The sequence below is a fragment of the Carassius gibelio genome, chromosome B20 (genome assembly GCF_023724105.1).
Source record: "Carassius gibelio isolate Cgi1373 ecotype wild population from Czech Republic chromosome B20, carGib1.2-hapl.c, whole genome shotgun sequence".
Classification (NCBI taxonomy): Eukaryota; Metazoa; Chordata; class Actinopteri; order Cypriniformes; family Cyprinidae; genus Carassius; species Carassius gibelio.
In genome coordinates, this window is record NC_068415.1 from 20922734 (window position 1) to 20946798 (window position 24065).

Below are 24065 nucleotides of genomic sequence, written 5' to 3' on the forward strand. Positions count from 1 at the left end.
ATTTGTCACATTCTGACTCCCTTATTAATTATAAAAGGTTTTACCGCATTTGGCTTCGTATTATTCAAGTCTCGTTCCTGAGCACTCCATCATGGACAGCAAGCCTTATACGTTTTCCTTTATACAAGTATGTCTTCCTTTATCTCAATTATATTAATGTTAACATGCTTGTTTACCTATTCAGTGTTTTATTATACATATATATGTTTTTTATGCTAAAAAAATACTGTATACTTTTTTTTTTTTTTTTGCAAATCCATCAGTACATTATCACGAATATATATGTAATTATTATTATTGTTGTTATTATTATTATTATTATTTATTTTCTTTTTTTTTCTTTCTGGATTGCTTTTATTTATGGCTATGGAAATAAACATATTTTTGGTGTCGATAAATGGGACAAAAGTGGCTTTGAAAGAGCATTTCCCAGCAAATATTTCGAGCTCATGTGGCGCATCTAAAAAAAGCTTTGTCTAAAAATCTTTCCGAGACGTTCTCCAGGTCGGCGTCACAAAAACAAATGAATATGAATAAGACAGGCACGCTCTCTCTCTCTCTCTCTCTCTCGTGTCCTCTCTTCTGGTCTGTCTCATCCTCCTCTCGCTGTTGATCCGTCTCTAAAATGATCGCAGACGCACATCAGATGTTGAGGATTCATGTACCTGTAGGCTGGAGCTGAACTCGACGATGTCATTTCGATGTAAATAGGTTACCTTGGTGGACTGAGACGACACAGAAATCTAGCTTACCTGACCTTCCCGAAGCTTTAGTTATTGTTATAAGCAAATCGTCATGGATCTGTCATTTATGGCCGCGCAGGTAAGGCATTTAACGCTTTTGTCTCGAATATCGCGCTATAGAGATACATAAAGTCATAAAGTCAGCTTGAACTTCACATGGAACTCAGCTTGTTGAAGTCAGAATGTACGAACTTCAGCTTAATCATATCAGCAAACAATTTTACATAGGCAGGCTAGTCTACTATATAAACTTTTGGTTCAAAAAGTCTAAATTCAAAACTCTGCAGATGACATTTAAAATACTGGAATTAATTGTATATAGGAAACTTAAAAATAAACAACATTTTAGGATTTGGCATTTATGTCTCTGCACATATAAGGTTACTAATCAAATATTTTATGCACAATTGTATGATGAACAGCTTTGTACAAAATGTTGTGTGGTCTTTTTTCCATTGAAGCACAAGATGCTCTTTGTGACATTTTCAAATCATGCTGGAGAACATGTATCAACAGTTTTTTTTTTTTTTTTTTTTTTTTCACAAACTTGTGGATTCCATGATAAGGAAAATGAGACATTCTTCTTAGATCCACCCTTAAAAAAATCAACCTGTATGCATGTTACAGCTATTGATTGATTCAATTATATTTTACTTAGAAATGTTTTACTTGCTCAAAGTTTACTGAGGCAATCAGCAAGCATCTGTCAGCTTTCTGGATGCAAATTGTGACAACCAGTAGCAATTAAATCAGTCCTAATCACATGTATGTGCAATTTTAATAGTCCTAAAATAATCAATAATTATTTGCATGTATTAGACTTTGAGACTGTGTGTGCAGACTGCATGATCAGAGAGTAATAAAATTAAGAAATGATAGGAACAACTGCAGCCTTTGTAATGAGCTGTAGAGCAATTATTGGTGGAAGGCTAATGGGAGAGAACAGCAGTGCTCAAGCTTTATAGCGATGTTCATTTCCTAGTGTTTCATTAACTTGAGAGACAAAAAAAAGAACAAAAATCACTCAAAAAGTGTAAAGTGTTTCAACACTGCAGCAGAAGAAACTGAAAAGGAAAAATCATAATTTCTGCCTATGGCAACCACTTTGCTGTAGTTTGATTTAAAAAAATAAAATAAAAAAATTGCTCTTTTATTTGCCAAAACTTGTGCTTGTTTTGAATGGGGATTTTCTTGTAGGCAGACGAGCAAGATGAGTTCTGCTTGGAGCGACGTCAGAAAATTGCACTGACAGAGTAATTTAAAAGGATGTTGCTAAGTGAAGTGACCAACGTCATTGCAACATCAGCCGGGATGCAACTAAATAGCCTTTCCCTCTTACTGGATGAGCTATAGAAATAACTTTAGGTGTGTGTCACAGACTAGATTTTCCTCCGTATGGATTTGATCCAAGGACAGACAGAGATAGGTTACAGGGCATCAAAGAGTGATCTCTCCATTAGTGATGTGTCTTCTCTCGATGTCATTTATCTTGACAGCCAAGAGGCAGAAGCTTTGATTTTAGACCTAACTTAGAGCCAAGTCAGGGTTCAAACTATTGCCTGTCAGCACAGTGCTGTTCCCAAAGAATAGACATTACCCTCATAAAGTCAAGTCTGATAGGTAAGTTTTGGTTTGACTGATATCTGATGCCAACTCTGATCTATTTCAGAATGGTCAAACTGGACTGAGTTCTTAATTTCTATATGCTTGCGATTCTCGGTGGAGAGTTTTAGAGTCAAACCAGATCGTAATAAGTGGCAGTTCAAGTCTAAATTATTATTATTATTATAATTATTATTATTTTATTATTATTATTATTTTTTCATTATTATTATTATTATTATTATTTCTTTTGGTTTCATCCCTCATTTGTGCCCTTAATGCAATTGACTCTTTTGCTTCATGTGTTTCGACAGGTGCTAAAAGATGGCCATGGTTTCTCACCATGGCCCTGATTGCTGGCAAGATTTTCATTAATTCTCCAACTTCCCTCATTAATCTCATATAGTGTTGGCTCTCTGGATTTAATTGAATTGCTCCATTCTGTTCAAATGGTGCAGAATAGTGAGCTTTACAAGATAATCATATGAGTGAAGTTGCAAAAAAGTTACGAAACTTTTTAGAACACAATTGTAAGGGAAACAGGTCAATTTAGCTCAAAGGGAATCATTTAAGAATTTAAAGGGAATTTGAACAGAATCACTGTTTCACGGCTGACCACTAAGGTGCCCTGCGATTCACTGAACGAGCCGTTTAACATCAAATCTGTGCTGGATATTAATATCCAAAATATAGTGAAAACACTATCAATTAGCACTGTAACAAGATCGGCAGTTTAAGACATTAACTTGTAAGCACAAAAAACAAGATACGTGAAACAGCATTGACATGAACAGCCATCAATCACTTAATTAACCCTTGCATTGAGTTCCTTAATGAGGTTAAAATTATATTAGATACACCAGTACAAATATCTGGGGGAGTTATTTGGGTCTCCTGTGTAAAGCAGGTTCCCTTTGTTGTTATTGAAAGGGGGTTTCCCGATGTCGCTGATTGGCTGGACGTTCAGTAGTTGCTGAAGTGACGTCTTGGGAAGCCCGTGGTTGGGCGTTGGCTGAAAATGTGGAGTTGGGGGATGACTGAAGTTGATCCAGATGTTGTTTTTATAGACTGTGACAAAGTGTACACTTTTACAGTCATTATTATCAGCTTTGGGATTGTTTCCCCATCATCTAAATCCTTTACTGCATTTTCAAAAATCTAATTGTGACTGTGCACCATTTCGTCACCCTTTGAACCTCATCACATGCATATTAGCTTATTTTATTTCCCCACTGGCTCATGGCTGCTTTTTGATTCTTTACCTGTTGGTGTGAAGGCTTTGCCGAGATCTTTTCTTGGGTCTAACTGTAGACTCTCCAATTTTCTTTCGTGAATCCCTAATGTACACTACAGGATTGTGGGCAGTTCTCCTGTGGGACAATTCTGTCCTAGCAATACTCTACAGTGATAATAAATGCTTTAGCTTTTTCACCTGGCTCTGATATCTTTTTTTATTATTATTATTATTTAACCATTATTATTATTTGAAAGCAAGTGTTCATGCTTAATATATCACCAATTGTTTAAGTGAATGGGTTCACTTGAACTTTCAAGTTCTTTCTCTCAACTATAGATTTATGAAACCAAAATGTCAAATTCAAACGGACAAACAAATATACTGTGAATAATAGTACTAATAATAAGGTAAACTGTATAAAAATATGTGTCAAATTTTGTGTTTTTTTTTCTTTCTTTCTTTCAAATGACTATGTTTCTTCTTCTTTTTTCTTATCAGTTTTGTGTATTAGGGTTGTGTGTTACACCTAATGTTGTTAAATTAATTTTTATTGATTTATTCCAGTTTCATGTGTGTTACCTTGATGGTGTTTAGTGTTTGTGTGAATGAGACTGTGCACCTTCTATAGTATAGATTATACTAACTATCTGTTAGTATTTAAAGGCTGCTTGTGATAGGCTTTGGTTCATCATGTGACTTTCTCATCACCACCTGCATTTGGTGGTTATCAGTGTATTACAAAGGTACAAAACAGATTTCAGTACTTCAATAGATTGGTATATTAACATTATTTTAGTTAATGAAATTAATGAATCACCGCTTGGCATAAGCTTCTTCTGGCCGGAGGCCTCAGTGCACCGTGGAGGAAACATGTAATTAGAGGGTGTTTGCCCACTGACTGGCCACCAAGAGGGGTGTGGTAGGCCACAATGGCTGCCAAGTAGACATTCAGAGTGGAGTGGGTCAACCCTGCAGAGAGAAAGGCCTGCAGAAACTCCACAACTGTACCAACTGGGCAGTTAACTTAGTCAAGCTGGCAGTCTCCTCACTAGGAGGTGAAAAGTTTCCACCTCAAAACATACAGTTTCCTCGTGGAGGGAGCTCTGGATTGGAGGATGGTCTCAACAACCTCGGTTGAGAGACCGGAAGCTACGAGTTTCCCACATTAGGGGGGAACCCATAACTTCCTACTCCGAGCGGGAGCACACCCTCCGTCTTTGAGAGGAGGTCCCTCCTGATGGGAATCTACCCTGGAGAGCCAACTAGGAGGGAAATCAGATCCGAGAACCATACTCTGCTGGCCAGATCGGGGCTACTAACAGCAGATGGACCCCATCCCGGCGCACTCTTTCCAGAACTCCCGGGAGCAGAGCAATCATAGGAAAGGCATACACAAAAAGCCTTGGCCATGTCTGTAACATGGCATCCAGCTCCAATGATGAGTCAGAAAGAGAACCAGAGGAGACCCGAGTCACAAACAGGTCCACCTGAGCCTGTCCAAAAATTCTCCATATCTGCTTCACCTCCTCGGGGAAAAGCATGCGTTCCCTGGCCACTCATGATTGCACCCCAACCGTTGAGGGACGCATCCATCGCTAGTGTTACCAGGCGATAAGGAGCACCCAACACCATGCCCTGAGACAAGGTGACTGATGCACCATGGAACACCGGCAGGGTTGGCAGATTGATCTCCTGAGGGCACTGAGGAGAGATGGGCACTGTGTAATGCGGTGTACACCGCTCTTCCCCAGAGGGAGCTGGCCCTCAAACAGTCGTAGGCCTTTGGCGTCAGGATGTTTACAATGAAGACTATCCAATGAGAATTAATGTCCTTTAACTAGAAGCCTTCAGCCTGGGACCACCACTCTGACTCTAGACTCTGCAGAGTATGAGAGGTTATACCCCCAGAATGAGGGGCAGGAACAAGGTAGGTTGGGACTGCTCCCATGTAGCAACCCTTTCTGACACCCTCAACCTAGGACGAGAGGTAAACACATTATCTTACTAATGAGTTTGTATTTTTTTAAGAGCCCCTGTATATCTAACTTCTCATAGTCAGATAAATATGTCATTTTATTCCTCAGAATTAAATGTAGTCACACAACCTGACATGACCTTGAGCATGCAAAGTGGTTTTCCCTTTGGGGAGAACCCCTTGGTCTTGAGCCACCACTGTAGGGGTCTCATGAACAGTAAGCCAAGAGTTATCATGTTGGACGGAGTCTGGAACTGCTTGTCAGTGAGTGTCCTGCCTTCTTTGATTCTTGTGACTGCTGTGAGGATCAACTTGATCTGAGCAGGAGACATATGTGCCCGCATCGTGGTCAGATCCCACACCACACCCAGATAAGTGATTCTCTGTACTGTAGAAAGCACAATTTTCTTGGCTTTAAACCGATATCTAGATGTTGAAATCCCATCTGCTCTAATTGAGCTAATATCAACAAATCATCAATCAGATTGAGTCGTGAAAGTGTGGGGTGAGAGTGCAAGGCCAAAGGAAGAACCAGTATCGGTAGGCTTTTGCCCCCAAAAACAAACCTCAGGAACTACCCATTATGAAAAAGGATGGAGATATTTGCATCTTTTAGATCGATAGTGACACATCAGTCCTCTGAAACGTTTTTGAGTATGAGCGTGCTGAACTTCAGTCCCCTGACTGAGTGGTTCAAAAGAAGCATATCTAAAATAGGATGCAACCCTTCCTCAGAACGGTGAAGTACTGACTGTAGGATCTGGTCTCTGCTATGCAAGGACGTACCACCTCGATGGCCTCCATCTTCAGATAGTGTTTACTTCTGTTTCATTACCAGAACTTCAGAATTGAGATGGAGGAGAACCAAACTGGATTCTGTGGCCTATCACTTCAGTGTGAAAGACCCACTGAGACATGTTTGGCAGTAGTTTTCATGCTGCCAGATAGTCTACTAAGGGAATCAGCCTCTCGAGACTTATCTCTGTTGTCATCAGAGCAGTTAGCTCGGTGCCCTGAAGCGGCACACCAGCAGGAGATGGTCGAACTAGCTGCTTTGGAAATCTCTGTGGAGTTTGCAAGCCTCTTAGCACCACTGTGTTTCCAGGCAGTAAATGAGAGAAGCACTCACCAAAGACCACTGCACCCTGGAACACCGTCAGGGTTGGTAGATCGACTTCCTGAGGGCACTAAAAAGAGCCAGGCACTGTGTAATGTGGTGTACACCGCTCTTCCCAAGAGGGAGCTGTCCCTCAAACAGTCCTAGGCCTTTGGCGTCAGGATGTCTACAATGAAAACTCTACAACGAGAACGACAGTCCTTCCACTAGAAGCATTTAACCTAGGAGCACCATTCTGACTCTAGACTATGCAGATTATGAGAGGTTATACCCCCAGAATGAGGGGCTGGAACAAGGTAGGTTGGGACTGCTCCCATCCAGCAACCCATGCTGAACACCTCAACCTCCTCAGAGGAAGAGAGGTAAACACGTTCTCTCACTAACAATTTTTATTTTTTTTTAATTTTTTTAAGAGCCCCTATATCAGGGTTCTTCAAATCTTACCCTGGAGGGCCAATGCACTGCAGAGTTTGGCTCCAACCCTAATAAAACTCACCTACCTCTGATTTTCTTATGATCCTGAAGACATTGATTAGCATGCTCAGGTGTGTTTGATTAGTATCAGAGCTAAACTCTGCAGGAAAGTGGATCTCATGGATCAGATTTGAGGATCCCTGCCCTGTATATTTAACTTCTCATAGTCCAGAGGTAGGCAAGTTCGGGCCTTGAGAGCCGCACTCCTGCACAGTTCAGCTCCAACCCTGAAAAAAAAAAAAAAAACCTGCATGTACCTTAGTAATCCTGAGTGGATTGATAAGCTTGTTCAGGTGTGTTTGATTAGGGTTGAAGCTGAACTTTGCAGGTCTGCGGCTCTCTAGGACCGAACTTGCCTACCCCCGTCATAGTCAGATAAATATTTAATTTTATTCCTTAGAATTAAATGTAGTCAAACAACCTAATGAGAAAACATGGTCTGGTGTAGGAAGATTCACATCAAAAACCAAAATGATATAATATACACATTGCCTCAGTAGCACGCGAGATGCTCAGTCACACAAACAACATCAATCTCCTCAGAGAAAGATGGCCGCAGCAGCGAACTCTCACTCAGAGGGGGAAGAAACTGCAGTGCGGGCTTCTAAGCCTCAAGAATGAGCTCTAGATCTAGGGAACACGGTCGGGGATAGGAAGCGCTGTCTCCTGCTAGATCATGTGCGATCCCTGCGATCCTTGCAATCTCACGACCGCAACATAAGGTTCTAATCGCTGAAAATAATATCTATTATCGCTGTCATATCTCATTCTAAAGATACTCCTAGACTTTAGCATGACGCAATCGGTCACGAGACACATAAGAGCCTGACGTAATGCTTCTTCTGGCATATTTGACTGTTTAGGTTAAGGGTTACATGCTCAGAAATGTGTAAATAGTGTAATGTAGCATAATAAAATTGTTGCGACTGTTTAATTTGAAAATCACATCCCAGCATATACGCAATAGTGATAAAATTGTTACTTCATTTGTAATTTAATAATGACGATAAAATTTTCATTCGCTTTGTGTCTGCATATTGACGCCAATGGTATGTTATTTAAAGCAGCAGAGTACCCTGCATGTGAAAAAATGACCAAGCATCAATATATGTGCCTATAGACTGAACATATGCATGACAGCATTATTTTCACAAATTTTTGTTTTTGTAGTATAGAGATGATAACACTGTTGCTTTCAAAAACTTTTAAACTCTTTTTTAAAAGTTTGTATTTTCAGGCCCCAAAATTTTTGTTACTGTGTAAATGAATGACCAAAACAGATAAAAGTGTTACATTTTAGTTAAAAACTGTTTTGTGCGGACACCCCTTCCAACCCTGATTAACCACATCTGAACCAACTAGTCAAGAACTTCAGATTCACTAGAAACTTTGGTGCAAAAAGTTAAGATATTTTTATAACGATGAATCATATAAACAACAACTAGCTGCAATTGAATCAAATATATTGTCATATTTTGAGTTGCCATTTGTTCCAGTAAGCACCCCAAACATGTCCCTCTGTGTGACGCAAGCAGATTAAAAAACAAAACAAAACGTATTTTTTGTATTTTTTTGTAATATGAAAATGTCTTTACCTACATTCGCAAGCTGCACATGCAGGTGTTGAACCTAATAAAGACCCTGCTACTATTTATGCAGAGTGAGAAAACACTCAAAACGAATCGGTGTGTGAGTGAGCTATCAGAATGATTCAGTTTGATTTGTTAATCAGTTTATAAGATAGGGCTGACTGAAGGATAATTTATTAATTTGGCTTTGCTTTAGTTGTGATTCTAATCAGCTAACAGAACATATATTCATATGGTGTGTCATATATTGTCAAGGAAAACGATAGTTTGTGTCAATACTACCCAGCTACTTAATCAATAAAATAGCTTCACTACTGAAAAGGACTCGTCCACCTCACCACTGAGAAAGGCATATTGACTGTTTGAGGTGAAGCTACTGCAGAACCCTGCAAGAGATATTCTTTTAATTAAGGTCAATTCAGGTTATTTAACAAGAACAGTCTGTGACTCTATAACTGTGAGCCAAAATAAGTTCACAAATTGCTGATGGGGAAGTTCACAGCATTTCAGCCAGCTGAACAGACACCACATCACAATCTGGATCCTCCCCCTTAGAGACGCGAGTGTCATTCCCTGCTAACTGAGGACAGCAATGCCTGGATGGATAAATATGTGCCCATAAGGACAATGAAGGCAGCGGGACAGGGGCTGGAAGCTTGTTCAGCACTGCTGTGAATGGAAATAGCACTTCAGTATAGATAATGCCCTTTAGTTCATTAGACACTGATTCATTTGCTCTAGCCAGAGGATACCCGTCTCAGAGGTACAAGCTGATGGCTCACATAAGGTATTTTTCTTCCATCTGTTTCGTGAGCAGCTCTCCTACATGTGGTGATACTCTTATGCAAGACATCACAGTTATGAGTGAATTTTATTTGAGCTCAGTTTTTAACTGGGCTTATTTTGGATTCATCACAACTTATGAGAGAATAAATTTCAAACACGTTGGTTGTGCTGTAATATCCTTTATACTTTGTACTATTATTTGTATGGACCTCAAGAGACACATAAGAAGCTCATAAAACAAAGAGAAACATAAAGCAGTAATAATGTTGTCAATAATGACACTAAACACTTTAAAGGATAGTTCACCAAAGAATTTAAATTCTGTCATTAATTACTCACCCTCATGTCATTTCAAACACGTAAGACCTTTGTTCATCTGTAGGACACAAATTACAATATTGTTGATGAAATCCAAGAGCTTTCTGACACTGCATAGACAGCAACACAACTGAAAGGTTTTATGGCTCAGAAAGGTATAAGGACAATTTTTGTGTGCAAAGAAAAACTATTTCTTCTCTTCCAGGTCAGTCTCCACTCCCATTCACTAGAGTACCACAACGAATGTGTTTGCACCTTCCTCTGCTTGTAAATAGGGCACATCACATCTGGGTTCTACATCAGAACGCCGGCTCCTGCATCAGAAGCATCACACGCATGTGTCATGATTCTCTTGTGAACACGCAGCAGAGACTGACATGGAAGAGTAGTAATTGTCGAATAAAGTTGATATTTTTGTTTTCTTTGCACACAACAAAATATTCTTGTAGTTTCATAAAATTAAGGCTAATGTCACATGGATTATTTTAATGATGTTCTTACTATGTTTCTGGGCTTCGAATGTGTCAGTTAATGTTGCTTTCTATGGAGGGTCAGAAATCTCTCAGATTTAATTAATTTGTGTTCCAAAGTTGGAATGACACGAGGGTGATTAATTAATTACCACATTTTCCTTTTTGGGTCAACTATACCTTTAATTATACTAAAAAATAATTACAATTAAAAAATGAATTTTTGATGAAAAAAAAAAAAGATGAATTGTGTCCCTTGGTCATTTATTTTATTGTGAATACCTAACGTGTCAGTGATAAAAATAAAATTAAAAATTAAATTGTGGAGGAAGAAAGTATAATAAAAAAAATAAAATAAAAAAAAAACACCATCATCATTTCAGCCATGATTGCATATCATGAACTAATGAACATCAATTAAATGTTAACGGTTATATTAATGCAGAGCCACACTCTTACAATTTATAAAATATTAATATATTCACTGCCATGCAGATCATGTGGAGAAAAAAAAAATTGTTATGAGGCAAACAATTATAAATATAAATATATATAATATATTTTTTTTCTAAAGCACACAGAGAACAAAACATTAAACAAAAGGCTATTTTTTGAGTTCTAGGAAAACTTTGTGAAGCTTAATCTAATGCATTGTCATGTGTATAAACGTGTCCATCCCTGTTTTTCAGTTTTATATAAATCTACACTAATCTAGTACATCTAGAAGACCTTTTTTTCTACACATTTTTACTGAAACATTAAAAACTCAAAGTTAACTATATATATATATATATATATATATATATATATATATATATATATATATATATATTTTTTTTTTTTTTTTTTTTACCTTTTTGTTCAGCTACAAATGTACATTTCTAAAATTTCTGTTAAAGAGCACTTCATCTAAAAGAGCATCTTGTGTACAAACATCTGATTAATATCTAAAAAGCAGGTTTATGTACTTTCTAAATTAAAAGATGTCTGTCATTTAAGCAAATACGCAAAATACGTCCATCAAACCTAAATATGTCAACAAAGACCATTCACTGCCATTCAGTTCCTACCAAATCCCAAGAGACAAACCGAGTCATGTTGCATAACTTAGTCTGGTCAAGTCACTGATAGCTTGAATACATTATCAGACTGAGAATGATGAATTATGAATCATAATTTGCATTAAAACAGATCAAACTTAGCAAAGCAGACTCTGATGTTGGCCAATCTTTTCATCTTTCAAAAAAATATCATTACAAAGCTATTTAGTGGTTCCTTTATCTCTGCATTTCTCATTTTTTATCTTGATGCTATGTGTAACAGACACTTGTGGCAAATGCTTTTATCTATTCACGACATAGAGGCTATCAGCCTCTGAAAAGATTTCATTTCTACCATGCAGAAACTCATTAGTCAACATCAATGCATGTTATCTTTGCTCGGCTGAATGACTGAGGTCCTTCTTTCAGTTTTAGATCTCTTCGCAATTTAACTGTGATGCTTAAGTTGACAGAGTCAAGTGGTCACACCTCATTCCATCTTCAACAATCAAATTTTCATTTCTGCTTTTTTTTGAGTAAGTGGGTTATTATAGTGTATATGAATATTGTCAGCTTGAATATATTAACATCAAATACTTCTCTTCAAAATTGCCTTTCTTTTCAGTGTTCCCTTAAGATTAAGGGCTTACATAATTTGAAAGCTCCCCTTTGTCTCCAGAATTAACTAAATATGATATCAGTCCGAACCAACACTCCTCTGGAAATTGTCCTTTCTCTGGAAGATGAAGAGTAATTGTTATTCTGTGATAGAAGAGCTTTGGTTTGACAGCATGACCCTTGGCATGGATAGATGAGGACTGTGTTGTGTCTTACAACATAATGTAAAACAACTTTTAGCAGTTACAGTAACACAAGGCTGAATTAGTTTCTGTCCTTCTATATGATTTATAGTAATATAGCGTGAAAGGCTGCAAGCTGTATCATAAGACAGATTTAAACTATTAAATGGATACCCACAATGTTCTTTTCCTGGACTTACTGAACTCATAAAAGTTAAGTGTATGTGGAATAATAAAATTCAACATGCTAGATACATGGTTAAATATCATTGAAAATTTTATTTTCTGTAAATGAACATGGAAATTAAGTAGACATACTTTAAAACCTTTTAAAAGTTTATTTTAATCAATTTCACATTTTAACAAACTGTGCCAGAATTGGTGATAATAAAAGCTGCAAAATTACCACTATTATGTATAGTTTTGGGCCAAATGTTGATATTCTAAACTTATAGAACTACTATTCAAATAACTATATATGAGATATATTTAAAATATATGATTTATTTTGGTAACACTTTACCATCAGGTCAATTAGTTAATGCTAATTAATGTGTTAACTAATATTAACTAACAATGAGCAATATATTTGGTACAGTATTTACAGTATTATTAGTCATTCAAAGCTAAATTTCATGGCCCTGACAGAGACCTGGATCAAACCAGAGGACACTGCTACACCTGCAGAACTCTCCAATAATTTCTCATTTTCCCACTCCCCCCTTTTGACTAGAAGAGGTGGAGGTACTGGTCTGCTTATCTCTAATGATTGGAAATGTAATGCTTTAACTTCTTTGGGTATCAACAGCTCCTTTGAATCTCATTCAGTTACTATTACCTACCCTTTTAAAATCCATTTTGATTGGATTTTGTCATCCACCAGGACCACGAGGTAATTTTTGGATGACTTAGATGTGCTGCTCTCAACCTTTCCTGAGGATGGTACTCTTCTAGTTATACTTGGACACTTCAACATCCACCTAGATTACACCAACATTCCACACTCTGCTTGCCTCTTTTGATCTCAACTGAGTGTCAACTATGGCTGCTCACAAATCAGGCAATCAACTGGACCTTTTTTACACATGACACTGCTACACTGGTCATGTACTGGTTACTCCACTACACACTTCGGATCACTTCCTCCTCACTATTAACCTCATCATGACTCCTGACACAACACATACCCCTCCACATGTCATATTTTATGTAATATGGTTTTATGTATTTTATGTTTAACCCTCCCGGCTATCTATTATGGTTTCATCTTCGCTTCCTTCCCCTAAACTGTTAGCATCTTTTGATGCTAACTGTGCTAATAATACTTTCTGCTCCACTTTTAAATCTTGTTTTGACACTGTTTGCCCCTTGTCTTCCAGGCCAGGCCGTACCACCCCTTCTGCCCCTTGGTTATCTGATGTTCTCCGCGAACATCATTCTAAGCTTAGAGCTGCTGAAAGGATGTGACACAAATTCAAAAATACTACTGACCTAAATGTGTATCAGTCACTCCTCTCTTCCTTCTCTGCTAATGTCTCCACTGCTAAAAGGACATACTACCATAACAAAATTAACAATTTCTTGAACTCTCCTTTCTTCCTTTCATTGCAAAAACACTTGAATGAGCTGTGTTCAACCAAGTCTCTGCCTTTCTCAAACAGAACATCCTCCTTGACAGCCACCAATCTGGCTTCAATTCTTGCTTGATCTGTCTGCTGCTTTTGACACAGTTAACCAGATCAGGGCCGTGCAGAGACCTTTGGAGGGGCAGGTGCTCAAAGTATAAAAGGGGCACATGGAACAAGGTTTAAATAGCGCGGTTCAAAATAGCAATACAGCAATATATTGTGATGCATTCCTTGCCGATTTGCGTATTGATATGGATGATTATGTATTGATATGGCAGCAAATGCTGTGATGCAGTTTTGAAAAAGAAAAAGATTAGAAGAGACTTAGAATTTTGAGTTTAAAAGTAAAAAAAATACAAATTATTTCCACCGAATAATAGCTCTGGGATTAGAAACTGAAATGTCTTAAATTGTCCCAACCTGATGGCTTTTTCTTCTCTGTTCTACAGAATAATTAAGAACAGCTGTTATAGTAAAATCTACAGAAAAAACTCTACATTATCCTCTTTCTCACCAGCCTCTGTCTCTTGGATTGTTTACCTGATCTTTCTGTCACTTGTGCGTCTATATTTGCCTCTTTTTCTTCCTCTATCTCCTCATCTGATCTATTACTTTCCAGTCTCTGTCCATCTAGGAACAAGCCACAATCTACTATTTCATTGTCAATCTATTGTTTTAACCATCACTACTAATCTGGCACCTAATCAATAAGTCCACCTTAAATATTGATACAAAACAATAAACAACTGAGTCATGCTATGAAAGCACTGTATAACTTATATAGGCTTATGTTTTATTTATTTTTCCTTTTTATTCAAAACAATCCCAAACATGCTTAATATATCAGGAAATATCTCGATTCTCAAACGTATAAGTAAACGCGTTTTGCACCTTTATAGATTGTTATTTGATCAATAAATGGAAAGTAAGTGTAATCTATTAACTACACATAAAACCCCGACTTTTTACTTAAGTGCCATATCATGCCATAAAATATTTTTAATACGAATGAATTTTGTATTTAATGTAAATTTTAATAACAATATTGTAAGTTACTTATTTTAACACTTTCATTTTACAGAGAGGAAAGAACATTTACATTATCAAATAACATTTTCATTCAGTCTAGCCAGAGTTCAGGCACTCTCAAAAACTACCATTACAATCACTGAAGCACTTTACATTACATTATGCACATCGGGATTTTTTTTAGTTTTCTCTCTCTCTCTCTCTCTCTCTCTCTGAAGAAAGAATTCGCTAAATAATTCAGTCAGCGAGCAAGTGAACAAAAACACAGCGTTTCATGATGACTCTTCTGCACGTCTCCGATTGGCCATTGCATTCGCGCAACAGAACCGTTAATTGGTTATCATCATGAAGCGTTGTTAGAACGTCTCTGGCTCAGCGCCAGCCAGCGAACACAGATTTGAATTTAACAGCTGATGCTGAGTACTGAACGATCTAATCACAACAGTGTGATTATATCAAATATATACAAAATATTATTCTGCTGTTTTTTTTTTTTTTTTGTCGTTTGGAAGCTGCATTTAAAATCAACTTGGCTCAGAAATCTTTGAATGGGCATGACGCCTCTGCCCTGCCTGTGAAACGTTTCTCCCTCAAACAGCACGCTAACGTTACTCTACACTACAGGCTACACACCGCAATATAAACAACATATCTGCATGTTCTCACATCAGGTCGTTCTTGTAAAATAATAATAAGTAAATAAATATCAAAATCACTTCGATGAGAATGAAACACCGCTTACCAGCTTCCGCGGTGTTGAAAATATCCTCTGACAATTAAAAAATGCGCGTGCGGCGTGACGAATCGTCCTGGTTGGATGAGGAGGTCATCGTCGTCAGGTCAAAGGTCATCATGTTGGTCATCTTATTGACGGTTAAATTATTATTAAATTTTTTTACTAATATTTAGATTGGGCATGAGCAGGCATTCACAAAAGCAAACGTTATGACAAAAAAAAAAAAAAGAGGAAATTTTGCTTTGACAAAAGGGCACTTTGGGCACCAAAGGGCAAAGGGGCAGGTGCTCAAGCACCCAACGCCCAAACAAAATTCTGTAATTTGTAAAATCCAAAAGGATTTTTTTTTTTTCTTTCTAGGATTGGCTACAGACACTGATGTGTTTAAAAGTAAACTGTGTACGTTAGTTAGTCTAAATTATCTAACAATTTTTGTCTTATCAAACAACAACAGCAAATGGTTTTGTGCCTCAAATGCTTCAGTAAAACACATTGCCACTATCACTGTAAATCACCTGAGCATAAAGGAGTTTTGCAAACAGTAGCCTGTAGACAGTAGACTGCCTGTCATGGATTTTTATATAATTTCTAAAGTTTAATTGACAGCAAATACAAATGTAATGCCCTTGATGGTGGTTATCTCATATATCCAATCATTAGTTTAAAGGAAACGTCCTTTCCTGCCCCTTCCTAGAATGGTGCTTCATCATTATGAACTTTCATTCAAAGTTTGAATGCATATTTGGATAAATAAATAACCTTGGCAATCAGTCATTGGTAGTGATGGATTGCCACTCTTAATCAAATCTCACACTCTGCCAGTAGTTTGGAATTCAACTGGATAGTTTTCTGGCAGGCAAAAGCACTGCAGAAGATACTATATATCACCACAGAGAGTCAATCCAAAAATATGACACATAAAAAAAAAAAAAAAAAATCATCCATTGTCCTCTGGCTCTGGAAATTTATGAAGTCAGATCTTTTCCTGAACCCTATATTCTCCTGCTCGACTAGGATTCGCTATTCTCTCTATCTTTCTTTAATTTGTGGGTGCCTTGAAGGCCAAAGTGCCAGTGAAACCCTGACTGCACCTCAACTAATAATAAAGGAGAGGTTCATAAAGAAGTTGCTGAAGGAGGTTTTCTAAGACTGGAATCAAGAACAAAGAGCTGTGGCTGTGAACAGAAAAGAGGATTTTGTCTTAAAATTGTGACATTTGAATGGAAGAAGGGGGCAAAAATAGCTGTGAGGCCTGCTGTACAGAGAGCGCTCTGTCTTTGGCACAGCGATAACACCCGTCTGCATGGGCAACCAAGCTTCATCATACTGACAATGATCCGTTCTCAGTACAATAATCCCCTATCAGTGTAGTGAGGCTTTGATATTGTCATACCTTACATTATTCAGAAACTGAGAATAGTCTAGGGAATCTAAATGGTTATTTTACCCAACTAAGGGGGAGCATGGTACGCTTTTTTTATTTTATTTTTTTTCCTTCAGCCAGTGAACAATGACAAATGATGATGAAGGAAAACTTTTCTACGCATATACAGCTATAGGAACATGAAATGTAGAAATGCATATTGCCAAATGATATTTAGGCCTAAATAAGATTACTATCTGAATTGCATATCAAATTGTCTTCCATTTGAATTATTTAGTTTTAATATAAACTAATAAACTCCTATTTGCAGCTATTAAACATTATTTATCACAAAAACAAATAAAAATCCACAGAAAACCGGGAAGTCTTTGGGTAAGCATGACCTTATCGTCAGGTTCCTTAGAGGGGCAGGGAGGTTAAATCCTTCCCGGCCCCCCTCTATACCCTCTTGGGACCTGACTCTAGTGCTTAAATCACTACAGCAGGGCCCATTCCAGAAGGGGAGTGCCGTCTCTAAGCAGAGGATGGCCCACTGGATTGTGGATGCCATAGCCCTGGCTTATCAGGCTCAGGGTGAGCCCTGCCTGTTCAGGTTGCGAGTTCACTCACTAGAAGTGTTTTATCCTCCTGGGCACTGGCTCGTGGCACCTCGCTGACAGATATGTGTAGAGCTGCGGGCTGGGCAACCCCTAACATGTTAGCAAGGTTCTAAAGCCTTCGTGCAGAGCCGGTATCTTCCTGTGTTCTCACCTCAAATGGGTAGTGGCACTGAGAGGCCCCGGTGAGTTTCGGCTTGCTTAAACTGCTCCAGAGTGTCCGTACTGTAGAGCCTGTTGACATCCTCCATCCCCCTTGGCAGCTGGACGCAGTGGAACGTCCGGCACCAGGCCTTCATGACGAATCCGTGAGAACCATGGAAGGCCGGGTTCCATATTGAGACCTAAGCGGTACTCGCATGTGTATAGTCCACAGTATAGCCTTTAGAGCCTGTGTTTCCCCGGCAGACTTCTGCCTTCCCAAGAAGGTTTTAATCACCTCAAATTTCTCCATATACTCCTAAACGGATACTATCTGTGTATTTGCCCCCTGAGACCTCCTACTTGAAGGATGGGGCTTCCGCAGCGTCCCTGTTCCAAACGGAACGGGTACGTTTTCCCAGTGTTATCCAATCTCAACCAGTGAGGTAGTGCTATGACAATGGTCAGTGGAACTACTTGTTCTGAGCCCCGGCCTACAACTAATAGGGGCGCAGGCGGCTCGCACAGGGCACTGGAAGAGTAGAGTAGATCCCATTTTGCGTCGGTCACCGACGTGGCGTCTCGGTTACATATGGTTACCCTCGTTCCCTGAAGGAGGGAACGGAGACACCATGTCCCATCGCCATGGTTGCTGTACAGCCACTGAGCTGCCGGGTCTCCAGCTCGGCTCCTTAGCGAAAACCTGGTATGCATTGCACCTGCTGCCTTATTATGCTCACGCTATGATCAGCGGCAGCTGGATACAATAATTGCATGGCAATGTGCATTGGCTCGTTTAGTTTACACTTAAAGTAGATTGGTCTACCGATGCGATATCCCATTTTGCGTCAGTCACCGAAGTGGCGTCTCCATTCCCTCCTTCAGTAAACAATTACCATACTTGACCGAGACGTTTTTTTTTTTTTTTCAAGCGACTAAGATTGCATGAGAAAGCTTGGACATCTACAGATATTATACTGTTGAAGTATGTATACATTTGTATGAATTTGTTATCTCATTTTTATTAGGTGTCCCAAAGTGCGTATTCACTAGTACTGTGAGTCTTTGGGCTCTTAGCAGTTGTTCATTGAATCCTTCATATTTGAGCTCAGAGTTGAGGCAACAAGAAGCATGGGAATCATTAAGACTTAATGCAGCTCTCTGAATGGTATTAAGCTCCAGGCAACTCATTTCAACCGCTGCCCATGCGATGAACAGATACTGAGTTCATTTGACAGTTGCATTGCATGAAAGCATTTGTCTTGAATTAAGGGTTGATATTCTTATAGTGTTTCTGTTTCTCTGAATATTTTTATTTATTTATTTATTTTTATGTAAAGTCCATCAGTGATTGCTATTAAAAGTTAAAAACCAGGTCATGATAATGGTGAGAACCTTTGAATGCGATTGATTTGATAGAGGGAAAATTCAAAAGAACAGCTTCATTTGACAGTGAAGAGCTCTGGTTTAGAGTTATTAGGAATCAGGGTTTAATATATTCAAATATTACTTTTGTGAGATGTTACTTGGGAATTCTGAAGGATAATTTTTCAGAAAAACTAAATATGTAAATATTTTAATTATATTTCAATCCAAAAAGTAAAAACCTAACAACAAAGTTGAATTTGAACTGAAGCTGGAAAAGCTTGAAAAGCACAATCATAAATGTAGTCCATATGATAATCCGTGCACTATATTCCTAGGTCTTTCAAACTATAGCAATCTGTGTGACAAACAAAATTCACTGACAGTCTTTCAATATTGTAAAAGGTTTAAGTATGTTTTTTTTTTTTTTTGTTTGTTTGTTTGTTTTTGTTTTTTTTTTGCCAAATTAGTCTGATTCATTTGCAAATCATTCAGGCTGGTTTTATGCATTGGAGCAATTGATTCATTGGAAATAATAAATTCAGAATAACAGTGTGTTCACAAATCAGATAAAGCTTTTTCTAATTGAACACACCAGGGGAATGAGAAGGTTAATATCATATTGTCATATTGCTTTAGAAAATAAAGTTTTAATGACTTATTTTATTAATCTTTTATATATAATTTGTACATTTTGGTTGAAATTTACCTTTAATCCACACTTATTATTAAAGAATGTGACTTTAAACATTCACTCTTGATCACATGCACTACATTGATTTATAAGGTACATTTTTTGCCATGTTATTCCTTAAGAAAGATAATTGTTGAGAAAAATCTCTGCACTCAGGAAATATTAAATTTAGTGTAAATGGTTGTGCTGGTTTATTTAGCAGCTCTGTTATTTATGTGAATGTCTGTTTTAATGTTTCAAAAAGATAAGAGAAGGTTTTCCTCTCTAAAGATTGATGGAGTTATTCTGTCCGAGAGGAGCAGCAGGTGCAGTGCTGTATTGATTGATGATGAGTTGCCTCTGTGTTACACAGTCTTCAATAATCAGCCAATCACTGACCTCTGAGCCGTAAATCAACATAACATCTTAAAATAGTTCTGAAATGGCATAATTTTAAGTAATATGAAAAAGCTCACATTCTGCTCTGCTTCCTCGGTCTTAATGTAAGCCTGGCAGTCTGGCCATAACTCAACTGTTCAAGTGTGTTGCTGCCTTTAGCGAAATGGAAAACATTGCTATCAAAAATTCACAGCAGCATGGCATACTGAATTATTAATTGTATATGCTAAATATAAATAGGGATTTTATTTAAAATATATTGCCATACTAAATTTTACATATACATTTGTATTATTATTATTATTAATTTATTTATATTTTTTGTGGTAGAGCACTGAAAAAAAAAAAGAATTTAAAACAGTTTTCACTCAGAACTTGCTAGTAAACACAAATAATTGTGTGTGGGTGCCTCATACCAGCAGAACAGATTACCCCAAAATTAAAATGTACTCACCCTCAGGCCATCCAAGATATAGATGAGTTCTTCATCGGAACAGATTTGGAGGAATTTAGCATTACATCACTTGCTCAACAATGGATCCTCTGCAGTGAATGGGTGCCATCAGAATCCAAACAGCTGATAAAAACATCACAGTGACCCACAAGTAATCCACACCACTCCAGTCCATCAATTTAGTCTTGTGAAGTAAAAAGCTGCCTGTTTGTAAGAAAAAAATTAATCATTAAGATGTTTATTAAATTCAAACCATTGATTCTTGCTAAAGTACATGTCCTCTGTCCAAAATATTGCTTTTTTCCATTGAAAATATTAAGTGGTGTGGATTCCTTGTGGATTATTGAGATGTTTTTATCAGCTGTCTGGACTCTCATTCTGACGGCACCCATTCTTTGCACATGATCCATATGTGAGCAAGTGATGTAATGCTACATGCTCAAAAAATCTGTCCTGATAAAGAAATACATCAACATTTTGGACGGCCTGAGGAGGACTACATTTTTTCTTTTTCTTTTTTCTATTTTTATATCCCTTTAAACTTGAAATATTGAAGTACAGCAGTTTGTGCTTCCTGACAATGCTTTGAATATGTAGTAGATGCAGATTAAAAAGTGTTTAATCATGAGTGAAATGACACACTATAAACAATTAAACTCTGAGATGGATGATTCAGATGCTGCTTTCTGATTTGCTTTCTGTGTATTTTTTTTTTTTTTTTTTTTTTTTTGTCTGCTCATGATGGTTCACTGGTAGCCTCTCATACACGGTTAAGTTTGTCATTCTTCTTCATTCTCAGCATCCCTGCCTCCATCATTCCTTGTTCTCTTCTGTCAACAGCTGCCATAGTGAAACAGAACAAGGATCCGTCTTTGTATGTGTGAAGCGTGCAGCTTATAAAGGGGCAACACCTCAAACCACAGCATGTCAGACTGAATAGAGAGGAGAGGAATTGGCCATCTCTGGGTTCTTTGTGATATTTTTACACCAGTGGTGAGAGTCTTTTCATCTCGGCTCAGTGGAGGCTGTCAGACTCTTTACTGCCCCATGCAGGTTTCAATCAGCCCTGAAACAGATCAGACACGTCTCTGGAAAGAGCTGGAATTGATATTCACTGTTGTTCGTGTTCTCACTTTAATCGTCAACATGCAACTTGTTAGACACTTTGTTGTGAAGGTTATGCAAATGACAGCTCTGCTTTGTGAATTAATAAAAAGCTAAATGATTAGGGCCAGTGGCCATTAGACACAGTTGTGCACTTTCAGTGAATAGTCATACTTGATTTATTAACAAGTGTGATAAATAATTTATTTTATTAATGTTTTATGCACATTTTTTTACATGGTTTATGTCTCAAATTTTCCTAAATAAAGAAGTAGAAACCCCCAGGGATGCCTGTGTTTGCTAGCTATAGGAAGATAATTTAGAGGTATTGTTCTTGTTTTTGGTGAGAAAATTTGTGGGTTGAAAATTCACTTGCCAATCAGTTTAATAATAATAATATTAATATAATAAAGTAAATAGTGAATGAAATAATAGTGAAATTAAATAGTAAATAAAATAATTAAAGGTACCTACCCTCAAAAAATTATCTACCCTCAAGCCATCCTAGTTGTATTAAACTTGCTTCTTTCAGACAAATACAATCAGAGTTATATTGAATTGTCCTGGCTCTTCCTAGCTTTATATTGGCAATGAATGGTTGTCAAGATTTTGAAGCCCAAAAAAGTGCAACATCCATCATAAAAAGTGCTTCACAGAGTTCTGGGGGCTTAATAAAGACCTTCTGAAGTTATTTGTTTGTGTAAGAATAATATTCATATTTAAACTTTGTAAACTGTATTCTTTAGCTTACATTAACTGTTGTATGAATGTTCACTTGATAGTGGCGTTCCAGCAGATGACACGGACATAGTGTAAGGCCTTTATTCATTATATATATAGCTCCGATTGTATTCGTCTAAAACAAGAAAGTCATTTACACCTAGGATGGCTTGAGGGTGAGTAAATCATGGTACAATTTTCATTTTTGGGAGAACTATCCCTTTAAATGTTAGAAAATGTTGTATATGTTTGTTTTGTTTGATTGTTTATAATTATTTAGGATACAATCCTAAATCCTTTATTTATTATTTAAATAGCATAATTCTAAATATTTCAACTGTTTAACAAAACTGCTTTAGATTCAAAGGTTTGAGGTTAAATACTAATTAAATTTTTACGAATGAAAGAAAAAAACAATACAGCTTTCTGTATTTGCTTTGTATTTTTACTTTGTAATTACAACACCCCCCACCCCCCCAAAAAAGAAAAAAAAAATATTTATATTTTATATTTATTTATATGGCTGGATAGCATTCACTTGAAATTCCTGCAGCGGGCTTTCTGTATTTCTCTGAAATCCTTCACCTTCCCCAGCTCCACCTGTATAGATCTGCTGTGGGCTATTATATGCTTTTTGTGCAGCAGCACTATGTCTTAAATACTCACAGCACCGTATTTCTGTATGCACTGTCAGTAGCAAGCTCCTGAACTTGCTTGCAGCAGTAGCAATAACCAACAGCAGCAGCATAGCAGATATGTTCCACCAAGACCAAATACATTAACATTGTCATATCCATCACCATGCTAAAATCTTCCTAGATTTGCAATGACTGAAGTAGCTTTATAGAAAGTCATAGTTACATTCAATTATTACACAGCTCAACAAATAAATAAAATGATCAACAATAAACAAATGTGTGAGCTTGAATTTATCCTGCATATATTTAGAAAATGCTCTTTTATTAATTTGACAGAAATCCAAAGCGACTCACAAAGCAATTCATGTATTTTCTTTTCAATAGTATATCTTCAGTCATTTATATTGTATTATCAACATCAATAATAAGTCAATGCACTCACCGTAGCCAAATGAGGTATGTCCTTTTTCAGATGAATTCAGAATTTCTATTTATTTATTATTATTTTTATTTTGTGTGTGTTATATTGTTATTTGCAATGAATCTAATCAAATTCAAATGTATCTGTCCATTGCATGGTTCATGGTTCTTCCCTGGCATGGCTGTGAAAACCTTTTTTTGGATCTTTTATTGGTTAGAGTGCAGACTAAGTTTAAAGCAATATTAAGTGCACTCCTCGGTTGTATCTTGAGCTGTAATTGTGCCTAGACTTTTGTAAGATGTCTACAAAACCAGACCACAGTGCTACTGATGTAGAAGATGGAATCATTTGGTTGAATGATCATGCGTCTGACCTCTTCTCTTCTCCATCATTAGATCCCCGTGATGACAGGAGCCTTCATGGACTCATCGCCTCATGATGACTACAGCACAGATCATTCTCTCTTCAACTCTTCTGCAAGCGTCCATGCTGCCGCTCTGGCAGCTCACAACCAACAGGAGGAGCCGCAGCCCATGTCCCGGGACGCCATCTGGCTGTGGATCGCTATCACCGCCACCATTGGGAACATCATAGTGGTGGGCGTCGTCTACGCCTTCACGTTCTGA

General features: G+C 37.5%; 1 protein-coding gene across 1 annotated transcript; it reads left to right on the plus strand.

The window, feature by feature from the left end:
• The first annotated feature begins 553 nt into the window (after positions 1-553).
• LOC127983988 (uncharacterized protein C14orf132-like) lies at positions 554-24065 on the plus strand. The gene is made up of 2 exons (XM_052586435.1): positions 554-822; positions 23835-24065. The coding sequence occupies exons 1-2, from the start codon at positions 796-798 to the stop codon at positions 24063-24065; spliced, it is 258 nt and encodes an 85-aa protein (XP_052442395.1). The 5' UTR covers positions 554-795.

Excerpts from the sequence above, each read along its gene's own strand:
- LOC127983988 (XM_052586435.1), top strand. The coding sequence starts at position 796 with ATGGATCTGTCATTTATGGCCGCGCAG. Across the intron at positions 823-23,834 it reads TGTCATTTATGGCCGCGCAG|ATCCCCGTGATGACAGGAGC; the intron begins GTAAGGCATTTA and ends CTCCATCATTAG.